Source organism: Polypterus senegalus, chromosome 4 (genome assembly GCF_016835505.1).
Source record: "Polypterus senegalus isolate Bchr_013 chromosome 4, ASM1683550v1, whole genome shotgun sequence".
In the NCBI taxonomy this organism is placed as follows: Eukaryota; Metazoa; Chordata; class Cladistia; order Polypteriformes; family Polypteridae; genus Polypterus; species Polypterus senegalus.
In genome coordinates, this window is record NC_053157.1 from 179,684,883 (window position 1) to 179,698,475 (window position 13,593).

The 13,593-nt window shown below is 39.4% G+C and overlaps 1 protein-coding gene across 6 annotated transcripts in view; it reads right to left on the reverse strand.

Moving 5' to 3' along the window:
* jade1 (jade family PHD finger 1) overlaps positions 1-13,593 on the reverse strand; it is a 153,237-nt gene that overhangs the window by 75,349 nt on the left and 64,295 nt on the right. For all 6 annotated transcript variants that reach the window (XM_039751697.1, XM_039751692.1, XM_039751693.1 and 3 more), the window contains exon 4: positions 7,048-7,133. In XM_039751697.1, coding sequence (XP_039607631.1) covers positions 7,048-7,133 — 86 coding nt within the window. The remainder of the gene's footprint in view (positions 1-7,047; positions 7,134-13,593) is intronic.

Consider the following 13,593-nt stretch of genomic DNA (forward strand, 5'->3'; position numbering starts at 1 on the left):
CCCAACAGCAAAGTGTCACCCATTACATTACTGCTCATTTTCCATGGCCTACAGCGCAAGATGCACATGGAGTGGAGTGTAGTAAAAGGGGCACAAGTTTCATTTTACTTTCGTACACATAATATATAGGAAGTGTGCGGATTATACTGCATTGTATTAATAAAAGCCTTTGATTTTTTTTTTTTTTGAAAGAGGCAGCTTTTCTATGCTGTGTCTTGTACACACACACACACACAAAAAAAACCAAAAAAAAAAAACACACAGACTCCATGTAAAACTTATCACAGTGTGGCTGGAATCACAGCCAACTCTGCCTATGTTAAAACATCTGTACTGAACTTACTAAACCTCATCTTAATTAAAATAATTGGAATTGGCATTGCTAAATTGGCCCTACAGTGTTTGCGAGTCCTGTGATGGACTCTGTCCTTGTCCAAGGACTGTTTCTACCTTGTATCCATCCTATGATTGCCAGAGTTGGCTCTAGCTGTACCAAGACCTGGATAAGCAGGATGAAGGTCTATAATATCTGTTCAGTTCCTGTCACTTGATTACATGCTACGTGCAGGGTTTAAAGGGGTAACAAATAGTGGCTTTTTTTCTTGGTTCTCTTTATGAGGACACAATTTTCAATCAGGCATGTTAGAGAGCATGAGCCCCTCTTGCAGTCAGAAGTATATTATAGGTAAAAGAGCGATATGCAGCAATCATCTACATCAGGTTCTCTGAAACACAAAATTGGCCCAGATGAAGCCCTGGCTACATGTCTGCTCAATATTCTACTTCACTGAAGCACAAGTGTGTATATACAATCCAGTGGCAGCACACAGAATCTAAGAAGAAAAAGGAAGTTTTGTATAGTGAAAGAATATACATGATTATGTGACTCTCAACTATTATCATAATTAGAACAATCTAGACGAGAACAGGCCATTCAGCCCAACAAAGCTCGCCAGTCCTATCCACTTGCTTCCTCCAAGAAAACATCAAGTCGAGTTTTGAAAGTCCCTAACGTCTTACTGTCTACCACACTACTTGGTAACTTATTCCAAGTGTCTATCGTTCTTTGTGTAAAGAAAAACTTCCTAATGTTTGTGCGAAATTTACCCTTAACAAGTTTCCAACTGTGTCCCCGTGTTCTTGATGAGCTCATTTTAAAATACAAGTCTCGATCCACTGTACTAATTCCCTTCATAATTTTAAACACTTCAATCATGTCACCTCTTAATCTTCTTTTGCTTAAACTGTAAAGGCTCAGCTCTTTTAATCTTTCCTCATAATTCAACCCCTGTAGACCTGGAATCAGCCTAGTCGCTCTTCTCTGGACCTTTTCTAGTGCTGCTATGTCCTTTTTGTAGCCTGGAGACCAAAACTGCACACAGTACTCAAGATGAGGCCTCACCAGTGCATTATAAAGGTTGAGCATAACCTCCTTGGACTTGTACTCCACAGATCGTGCTATATAACCTAACATTCTGTTAGCCTTCTTAATGGCTTCTGAACACTGTTTGAAGTTGATAGCTTGGAGTCCACTATGACTCCTAAATCCTTCTCATAAGGTGTACTCTCGATTTTTCGACCGCCCATTGTGTATTCAAACCTAATATTTTTACTTCCTATGTGTAATACTTTACATTTACTGACATTAAATTTCATCTGCCACAAATCTGCCCAAGCCTGTATGCTATCCAAGTCCTTCTGTAATGATATAACGGATTCCAAATTATCTGCTAATCCACCTATCTTGGTATCATCTGCAAACTTAACCAGCTTGTTACTTATATTCCTATCTAAATCATTTATATATATTAAAAATAGCAGCGGCCCTAGCACTGACCCCTGTGGAACACCACTCTTAACATCGCCAGTTCTGATGAGGTTCCTCGCACCATCACCCTCTGCTTCCTGTGTCTGAGCCAATTCTGCACCCATCTAAAAACATCACCCTGAATTCCCACTTCTTTTAACTTGATGCCCAACCTCTCATGTGGCACCTTATCAAATGCTTTCTGAAAGTCCAGATAAATAATATCATAAGCTCCACTTTGATCGTATCCTTTTGTTGCCTCCTCATAGAATTCCAACATGTTAGTAAAACACGACCTCCCCTTCTGAACCCATGCTGACTGTTCAGAATAACTCCTGTCCTTGTCATGTGTTGCTCAATCTTATCCTTAATAATTCCTTCCATTAATTTTCCTGTGATGCTTGTTAAGCTTACTGGCCTATAGTTGCTTGGATCTGCCCTGTCACCCTTTTTATATAATGGGATGATATTTGCCATTTTCCAGTCCTTTGGAATCTCTCCAGTGCACAGTGACTTCCTAAAAATATGTGTCAAGGGTTTATATATGTACTCACTAGCCTCCTTAAGAACACGAGGATAAATATTATCTGGGCCTGGTGATTTGTTTGATTTCATCTTATTTAATCTGAGCAGCACTTCTCCCTCTACAATTTCCAAATCCCTCAGTACCTCCTTAGTAGTTGTGTTTACCTCTGGCAGGTTATCCACTTGCTCACTTGTAAACACCTCAGAAAAATGTAAGTTTAGGGCATCTGCTATTTCATTGTCTGTATCTTTTAATTCCCTTTACTATTCCTGATGAACTTGACCTCCTCCTTAACTGTTCTTTTACTACTAAAATACTGAAAGAATCTCTTGGGGTCTTCTTTCGCCTTATCTGCTATATTCCTCTCCAACTGTCTTTTAGCCTCTCTGATATCCTTCTTAATGGTTGCCCTCATGTTCTCATCGCTACGGTTCTCTTTGCAGTCATTAGTCTTATATGCCTTATACAGCAGTTTTTCCTTTGCAACTTCTTTTTAAATCTTTATTAATCCATCGTGGAGATTTTTTAGTTTCCTATTACTTCCAAATTTAGGTATGTATCTGTCCTGCATTACATGTAAAACATTTTAAACCTGTTCCACTGCTCCTCGACTGTCTCCACATTTAAAAGCTTATCCCAGTCTATCCTACTTAGACTTTGTCGCATCTGCTCAAAATTAGCCCTACTAAAGTTCAACTTAACAATTTTAGTCTTTGCATCTGTACTCTTACAAAATACTGAGAATTGTATTACATTATGGTCACTTGACCCTAGTGGTTCAATCACCTCTACACCCTCAATTCTATCCTGATTATTACAGAATACTAAATCCAGATAGGCTTCACCCCTTGTTGGTGCTTTAACATGCTGTGTTAAAAACAGTCGCGATTACTTCTAAAACTCCTGCTCTTGTGCTCCTCCATCTGTAAGGTTATCCCAGTTAATATTTGGATAATTAAAGTCCCACATGACTATAATATCCCCTGTAAACTTGCCTTTTGATATTACTAAAAGATGTGTGTTGAAATTACTGTCTGAATTGGGTGGTCTATAACACACTCCTAAAATGAGACCTTTTCCCTAATATTTTCCAGGCGAAGCCACATGTCCTCACTAAGATGGGGCTCATCATCCAACTGAAGATGACTTACATTTAATTCCTGTTTGGCATAAACAGCAACCCCACCTCCTTTTCTGTTCTGTCTATCCTTCCTAAAAAATGTGTATCCCTCTATGTTACACTCATCCCCATCTTTGTTATTTAGCCAGGTTTCCGTTATTGCTATAATATCATAATTGTGCTCTGCTACATACAACTCCAACTCACTTACCTTATTTTTGATACTTCTAGCATTAAGGCAAGCTATTTTTAATGTGTTAATCCTTCTATCTTTACGTGTTTGCTTAAAATTTACATTACTATGCATTTTTATTTCTACACCATTGTTTGTTCTTCCATGTATAGATCTAAATCTGGCCTGTCCTAAACTCCCTGCCCCCCCATTCCCTAGTTTAAACAATCCTCGACTAGCCTACACATACGCCTCCCCAATACATTGGTGCCCCTCCGGTTCAGATGTAACCCGTCACGGCGGAACAGGTCCCATCTGTTCCAAAAGGAGTCCCAATGCCCCATAAACCTATACCCTTCTACCCTGCACCAAGATTTGAGCCACGTTAAGCCTTCTAATCTCCTCAATCTTACCTGGACTGGCGCGTGGCACAGGCAGAACTTCGGAGAAGACTACCTTGTCAGTTCTGCTCCTCAGCTTGGTACCTAACTCTTTGAATTTGGATCGCAGAACTGACAGACTACCCTTATGTATGTCATTTGTTCCAACGTGGACAATGACAACTGGATCCACCCGCTCTGGCCAAGAGCCTATCCACCCTTCCAGGAGGTCTCCCACCTGTGCTCCCGGAAGGCAACACACCGTCTGAGACTCTCTCTCTGGAGCACACCTGCGCTTCAATCCCCTAATGATTGAGTCCCCAACTATCACTACCTCTCTCTTTTGGGAACTGGTTTTGAGGTGGCCCGTTGGGGCTCCTCAACCCTGCCTACCACCTCAGAATTATCAGAGTCACCGTCCAGCTCCGCCAGGACATGATAACGGTTAGACACTTCTAATTCTGGGGTTGATGCCGGACAGTGTGCACCCTTTACCTTACGCCTTGCGACCGTGACCCACCTATTCCTACCTGTCTGGTCTGGAATCTCCTCCCGCGCCACCTTAGGGGTGCACACTATCTCTAAAGGACACCTGGGCCAAGTCCGCCAATTCTCTATTACAACGCAGGTCAGCCAACTCCTCCTCCAGTTCAGCGACCCTGAGCTCGAGGTGCTGGATCAGCTGGCATCTCTTGCAGATGTAGCCCTCATAGACAACTGGCTCTTCCAAACCATCATCTAAAAGTCCAACATCCAACAGGACTTGCATTGCACTGGCCTCATTATTAAAATTTGATTTGGGATTACTAAGCTGCCTTAACTATATATTTTTTTTTTTCTTAAAATTAAATTTCTTCTTCTTTCAGCTGCTCCTTAACTTAAATGGTAACACTAAGATCTGCTACAGATATTTTACACCTTTTCCCCCTTAAGCTCCTGTACTGTTCTCCCTCTCAGCTGCCTGCCTTTCTATGAGGTTAACTTTACTTTTCTCTGTCTCTTCTAGCTTTGCACTCTTCTTACTTATAAGCTCTTCACTCGCACTGTTTGTATTCCCCCGTATTAATGAACCAATACGCTGTCGCCCACTTAACTGTTCTGCCTCTGGACGGCTAAGGACTGTTTAATCTAAAATAAACAAATAAATAAAACTTTACTACCTTATTTGCTCCTACTGCTCCTTGTGCCTGAACGGTGTCTTAACGCAGGCCGCTTACCTGCGCACTACTGAGTTTCCACCTTTTACTGCTTTGAAGTCAGCCGCGGCCTTTTTTCTTTTCCTTTAAACTAAGGAATCGCTGTTACGACGACGCGGTTATTTATTTACAAATGCCGATATCAGTTACTGCTGCTTTCTACCCTGCCTCGATGCTAATTCAAATACAGATAACAAGAAAAAGAACAAGTACAAATAACTTTTCCAAGCGCACTTCCAAACACCCAGCTACTTTTGCTCTTGTGCGGGCGAAAAAAAAGCAAAAAAAAAACCCTTCTAAAGGGAAAAAAGCTTTAAAAATTCCCACACGGTTCCTTAGAGGCAACCAAAACCCAAGTTTTTAAGAGCAAAATGTATTTTTTTAATGTAAATCTCACACCACAGAACAAACCAACACTCTCAACAGACTCTAGCGTTTGCAAAGCACACGTCAGCACAAAGCCTGCACTACCACAAAATAAGGTGAACCTAGTAAGTGCACAGCCAGTCTCCTTTAAAACTGTCTGAATCTCACAACAATACGTTTGTTTTTATCCTTCTTAAAACAATATTGATACGCGGTTTTGCAACTTGATTGTAATCAAAAGGAGGATCACAGAAGTTTTACAGCTTTTCTATTAACTATGGACCGGTGTACCCTAAAATTCCATTTTAAGCTGCAAAAACAGACACTGTATTTTTAAAATAAAAGAAAAAATTAAATAAAATCTTCACTTTAGCACGTCATTTCAGGTAGCAAATTAGTACATACCATGATTGTGAAAAATAACTGATGTGAAAAATACCAAATTTGTCCTTTAGTGCAGCATTAACTTTGACTTTCATATTTTATCAAATTTGTCCTTTAGTGCAGCATTAACTTTGACTTTCATATTTTATAGCAGCACTGTTTGTTAGGGAAGGCTTACATAAACAACTTACAGTACTGTGCAAAAGTTTTAGGCAGGTGTGAAAAAAAGCTGTAAACAAAGAATGCTTTAAAAAATGTAAGTGTTAATCATTTATTTTCAATCAATCAACAAAATACAGTGAATGAACCTAAGAGAAATCTAAATCAAATCAATATTTGGTGCGACCACCCTTTGCCTTCAAAACAGCATCAATTCTTCTACATACACTTGCACACAGTTTTTGAAGGAACTCGGCTGGTAGGTTGTTCCAAACATCTCGGAGAACTAACCGCAGATCTTCTGTGGATGTAGGCTTCCTTTATCTGCACCCCAGTTCTATGTTTTCGTGCATACTTGAGTCGCTTGGCCTCGTTTCCACGTCAGAGGTATGGCTTTTTGGCTGCAACTCTTCCATGAAGACCACTTCTGGCCAGACTTATCCGGACAGTAGATGGGTGTACCTGGATCCCACTGGTTTCTATCAGTACTGAGCTGATGGCACTGCTGGAAATCTTCCAATTTTGAAAGGTAATAAGCTTGAAGTTTCTTTCATCTGCTGCACTAAGTTTCCTTGGCTGACCACTGCGTCTACGATCCTCAACGCTGCCCGTTTATTTGTGATTCTTCAAAAGAGCTGGAACAGCACATCTTGAAACCCCAGTCTGCTTTGAAATCTTTGTCTGGGAGAGACTTGCTGATGCAGTATAACTACCTTCTGTCTTGTTGCTGTGCTCAATCTTGCCATGAAACAGCATTTTTTTTTCCCCACACATGCCTAAAACTTTTGCACAGTAATGTATATACTCAACTCAAAAAGTTTAAGGTGCTTTAGTCTACTCCTAATTAAGAGGATTATAAAAATGTTTCCATTTGACTGACAGACAGACAGATATACACACAAACAGTTTTGCAAATATAGAAAAACCAAAAACCAACCTCTGAAGGTTTTTTATCTTCATGTCTGGACCATGAATTCCTCCTTTGATGCAATCTGGAATTCTGGGAGCAGGAGGTAGAATGGCCTTCATAAGGAGACAAAAGAACAAAGAAAAATACAAACCCAGTATTAGGAAACAAAGCACATTACACGAAGAGTAGTTTGAAATAGGGTTTAAAAGTATAGCTTATGTATATGTGCCTCATTACATCCACTTACAACTCGTTTTGCACCCTGGTTAAAAGGACACTGCGGCCGTAGATCTTGTATTCCTTTCCTACATTTTAAATAAAAAGAATCGTAGCCTTCAACAAATCCAAAAAGTTTACCTTTTCGGCAATCGTTAGCATCTTCCGTTTGTGCTTGGGTACGGCCCCTGAAGCAGTAGCAGATCGTTTTGGAGCCATAATGAAGGGCTTGACTATGCACAAAGATAAACACAAAAGAGCACAACTCTTTACACAGAGAAATACGTTGATGCTGAATGAGCGAGACGAGACTTCCTGGTTAACACTGCATTCAGCAGGCAGGAACTTAACTGCGTGCTCTGATTGGTTAGCTTCTCAGTCATCTGCCAATAGCGTCCCTTGTATGAAATCAACTGGGCAAACCAACTGAGGAAGCATGTACAGGAAGTAAAGACACACTGTCCGCAGAACCCGCGAAAAATCCGCGTTATATATTTAATTATGCTTTCATATAATATCCGTGAGTGAAGCCGCGAAAGTCGAGGATTACTGTATATATACAGGTGTGTGTACTGTATTATATATATATATATATATATATATATATATATATATATATATATATATATATATATATATATACATACACATATACACACACACACGTATGTATGTATATACACATACAGGGGTAAAAAAGTATTTAGTCAGCCACCAATTGTGCAAGTTCTCCCATTTAAAAAGATGAGAGAGGCCTGTAATTTTCATCATAGGTATACTTCAACTATGAGAGACAAAATGAGAAAAAAAAATCCAAAAAATCACATTGTCAGATTTTTAAAGAATTTTTTTGCAAATTATGGTGGAAAATAAGTATTTGGTCACCCATAAACAAGCAAGATTTCTGGCACTCACAGACCTGTAACAGGCTCCTCTGTCCTCCACTTGTTACCTGTATTAATGGCACCTGTTTGAGGTTGTGGACAGGTGTCTTTTTTATATTGATAACGAGTTCAAAACAGTCACACTCCAAACTCCACTATGGCCAAGACTAAAGAGCTGTCCAAGGACACCAGAAACAAAATTGTAGACCTGCACCAGGCTGGGAAGACTAAATCAGCAATAGGTAAGCAGCTTGGTGTTAAGAAATCAAGTGTGGGAGCAATTATTAGAAAATGGAAGACATACAAGACCACTGATAATCTCCCTCGATCTAGGACTCCACGCAAGATCTCACCCTGTGGGGTCAAAATGATCACAAACACGGTGAGCAAAAATCCCAGAACCACATGGGGGAGGACCTAGTGAATGACCTGCAGAGAGCTGGGACCAAAGTAACAACGGCTACCATCAGTAAGTAACACACTACGCCGCCAGGGACTCAAATCCTGCAGTGCCAGACGTGTCCCCCTGCTTAAGCCAGTACATGTGCAGGCCCGTCTGAAGTTTGCTGGAGAGCATTTGGATGATCCAAAAGAAGATTGGGAAAATGGCATATGGTCAGATGAAACAAAAATAGAACTTTTTGGTAAAAACTCTACTTGTCGTGTTTGGAGGAGAAAGAATGCCGAATTGCATCCAAACACCACCATACCTACTGTAAAGCATGGGAGTGGAATCATCATGCTTTGGGGCTGTTTTTCTGCAAAGGGACTAGGACGACTGATCCGTGTAAAGGAAAAAATGAATGGGGCCATGTATTGTCAGATTTTGAGTGAAAACCTCCTTCCATCAGCAAGGGCATTGAAGATGAAACGTGGCTGGGTCTTTCAACATGACAATGATCCCAAACACACCGCCCGGGTAACGAAGGAGTGGCTTCGAAAGAAGCATTTCAAGGTCCTGGAGTGGCCTAGCCAGTCTCCAGATTTCAACTCCATAGAATATCTTTGGAGGAGTTGAAAGTCCGTGTTGCCCAGCGACAGCCCCAATCATCACTGCTCTAGAGGAGATCTGCTTGGAGGAATGGGCCACAATACCAGCAACAGTGTGTGAAAACATTGTGAAGACTTACAGAAAACGTTTGACCTGTCATTGCCAAAGGGTATAACACAACTTTTGTTATTGACCAAATACTTTTTTTCCACCATAATTTGCAAATAAATTCTTCAAAAATCAGACAATGTGATTTTCTGGATTTTTTTTCCTCATTTTGTCTCTCATAGTTGAGGTATACCTATGATGAAAATTACAGGTCTCTCTCATCGTTTTAAGTGGGAGAACTTGCACAATTGGTGGCTGACTAAATTCTCTCTCCCTCTCTCTAACGTGTGCAACCTAAAATTTTGTTCCAAAATTTAAAATAAAATGTCAATTATGAAATAACGGCATGCAGAAGTACAGCGATTATAATTTTATATATAAAGTCAAACCGTAAAAAAAAAATCAAATCATCTATTTATGAAATACAGCCTTATTATATAGTTTTTTTCCCCACCACAGCCTTGTTTTTTATTTGAGAAGGTCTCTTTTTCAGGATGATTTCATTATTTGTCAATCAAGACAAACAGGCTGAACCTTCTCATATTGGTTAATAAAGACAAATAATTAAAATAAAATAAAAAATAAATAAAAACCACATGATATTAACATATGCAAAAAGGAGAACAGAAGATACTAAAATTTAAGTTTAATAATTTTTTTTTTTATTTATTTGTTTTAACATTACCACTGTAAGGTCAACAGACGATTAACTGCACATTAGATTAGATGCGCTACCGTCACACCACACTGTGCCCCCGCATGTTTAAAACATGCTTTAATGCATTTCATCTTGAATATGATAAAGCATTTATCTTCGCATTCTAAATATTCAGAGAGCAGTAATATCATGAATACTGATACTGAATTCTGTGCGGCAATCACAGTCTGAGGTTCCTCTCAGTGCAAAAGTAAGTCATGTTAAAGAAGCATGTAAGTGATTAGTGACTGGGTTGGGAAACTCCTAATATGAAGCATTTAATGATGGGGTTTGAGAAAACCTAGTAAATTAAACATTGATTTTAAGATGAAAATTTGTGGAAATTCACCATGCAGCCAGTTTAGATGGACATACCACCCCCAACCCATGACTCTGTGTCGCCACTGTGACATCACAAAGCTATAGCAGCCATGTGAAGAACTTTCAGCTCATTGGGTCAATATAAAGGAAGGGAGAAAAGCAGAATTCATATGCAATTAGTCATGCTTGATCAGTGCCTAGTTTATAATATTAAAAAAAAAAAACACACCTTCAAGGAGATCGATCACAATCACGGTTCCAAAGTTTGTAAATACTGAGAGCAATGATATTTTATATGCATTTTGCTTTTTTACTTATCACTAATGACCAATTTTTCTATTTTGTTTGTGGTTTTGCTTCCCCCTGCATCTGCAAAATGGTCTGATAGTAATGTCGGGCCCAAAAGTTTTGAGAATGACACAAAAATTGTTTTTCACCAAGTTTGCAGCTTCAGTGTTTTTACACTGTTTTTGTCAGATGTTTCTATGGTACACTGAAGTATTTCATAAGTTCCAAAGGCTTTTATTGATAACTGCATTAAGGTCATGCAGTCAATATTAGCAGTGTTGGCCCTTCTTTTTCAAGACCCTTTCCAATTAGCCCCGGCATGGTATCAATAAACTTCTGGACCAAATCCCGATTGATGACAGCCCATTCTTGCATAATCAATGCCTGGAGTTTTTGTTCATTTGTGCGTTGCCAAGCTGTTCTTGGATGGTTGAAAGAAGTTGCTCTCGGAGGATGTTTTGGTACCATTCTTTATTCTAGTCCCAATCCTAATAGATAGTCATTTTAAGAAATACTGCCAGTCTTTCTCCACAAAGTCCACTTAAACTCTCAGCCATACTGGAGTTCGCAGGTAGCTGGTGGGATTCTGCAGAATATCATTCTTTTATGGTGACCATAAACAGCTTCAAGTTGTAGTTTCCATCCTATAGATTCCAGGGTGTGATTTATAGAATTCAAGGAAATCATCATGATGACCAGGTCAACTCTATAATATGATGCATCTCACACTAAACAAAGTCTGTTGGGTATCATATTGATTTAGTGCTCTACCAGCTCTCAGCATCTGTTTACTCTGAATGACATCAGTCTGCACTTTGAAGGAAAGTTCCATACCTTATCATTCTGCAAATACCCAAAGTGGTTGTAGTATTGTAGACAATTTTTCCAGAAACCATCCATAATAATTTAGAAGGCCCTTTTAGGGTTTAAGTGCATCAAGAACAGCACATTTCTCGTTCAGTGAAGTGCAAGCCATCTTTGTCAATTTGCAAAAAGCTACACTTCACCCATTTCACCTTTATTCCATACTAGCAAAATACCCGCGCTTCGCAGCAGAGAAGTAGTGTGTTAAAGAAGTTATGAAAAAGAAAAGGAAACATTTTAAAAATAACGTAACATGATTGTCAATGTAATAGTTTTGTTACTGCTATGAGTGTTGCTGTCATGAAGGATTTGATTATCATTATTTCTTTCAATCAGGTTTGTATTTGGAGGATGTGTTGTGTTCAAGTTATATTCCGTGTTTGTCAACCGTTGTAAAGATAAACAGGTTTCATTCTTCGAAGTGTTCACTACTCAAATCGGTACTCGTGAATCCAAGATGTTTAACAAGCATTCCCGGTATTAAGTTGTGGATTTGCCTGTGAATATTTAGCGGTAGCATGTCTATGAACTTAATTTAACCTTTCCCAGTCCTGCAAAGTCAGTTCATGTGAGCCGCTCAGAGTACATGCATCGAAGCTTCTCAGCTGTGCTTGTGCCATCTCATGCGATCTCGCAATGTCCACGGCTTTATTTAATGTTAGCTCAGACTTGGCATACCAGCAATTTAAACTGTTACAAAGTGATCAAAAATCTCGTTTAAACCCTGCATCTTCTCATTAAACTTGTATCTCGCAAATATCGTATTCGTCGTGGGCATGACAAACGCCAGCAGCAGCCTGTCTATGAACTTAATTTAAACTTTAGGTTTACACCGTGCTTTGTTTCCCGAAGTAGCTGAACTCATGAATATACTTGTATGCGTCACTCGCTTCATATTCTTTTGCTGCCTTCTCAATTGTACAATGCGTTTTTTTTTTTTTTTATAAAAACAGGTTTCATTCATCGAAGTGATCACTACCCAAATTGGTACTCGTAAATCTAAGATGTTTAACAGGCATTCCCGGTATTAAGTTGTGGATTTGCCTGCGAATATTTAGCGGCAGCGTGGCTATCAACGTAATTTAAACTTAAGCTTTACACCTTGCTTTCCCTATTGAGAAGTGTACAAAGGCTTGTTCAGCGTCAGAGGATTTCCACAGTAGCTGCACTTCTGAATATGCTAAGCACAGTCCTTCACCCGCGAATATTTCTCTTATAATTACTCAATTACGTGGGAGGCATGATGTTGCGGGACACAACTCCACCTCACACGGTGACCGAGCTGCTGGATATAGCTGTACATATGGACGAAAGTAGGTTCCAGTTATGACCGTTATGCGTAGAAAACCTGCTTAACTTTTGTAAGTAAGCTGTTAGGAATGAGCCTGCCAAATTTCAGCCTTCCACCTACACGGGAAGTTGGTTGGTGGGTGAGTGAGTGAGTCAGTCCTTTGCATTTTATTAGTATAGACTGTTTCCATCTTGAGAACACTGCATCCAAAAATCTGTAAAATGTTGCTGTTCTGTTTTTAATTAACTGTAGTAAGAATGTCCTCAAAAAAACAGGTTTTATGTTCTAATCCTTACTAAACCTGGCCCAATACACAGTAAGGTATTGAAGGTACACAGAAAATGTCATACGATAATCTGTTCTAACAGAATAGCACTTCCTTTATGGGTATTTACTATGAGGTATTGCTTTAACATATCATCCATTTCTAACTGCTAGTATGTGTATGGCAAATCTACTTTGGTAACCAGCTTAACCCCAGGAAATGTAAGAGCGAGTACAGTAATCCCTCCTCAATCACGGGGGCTGCGTTCCAGAACCCCCCGCGAGGTTAAAATCCGCGAAGTATAAACCATATTTTTGTACGGTTATTTATATTTATATATTTTAAGCCCTTATAAACTCTCCCACACTGTTTATAAATATTCCCCGCACAGTTATACAGCATAAACCCTTTGTATTCTCTTAGATATTAGGTAAGATTCATTGAAATTATGTATGTAAACGCACTGTGAAAAATTGTATACAGTAAATGTGGGTACAGTTACACTAAACGTACGTACATGTACTAAGTACTGAAGTACAGAAAATTAATTATGGTTACTCACCAACAATGACACGATGACTTGTCCGATAACGACAAGTTTAGTTTTACTGCACAACAAAGGAGAGCGTTACAGCGCTTCTAAAGGAG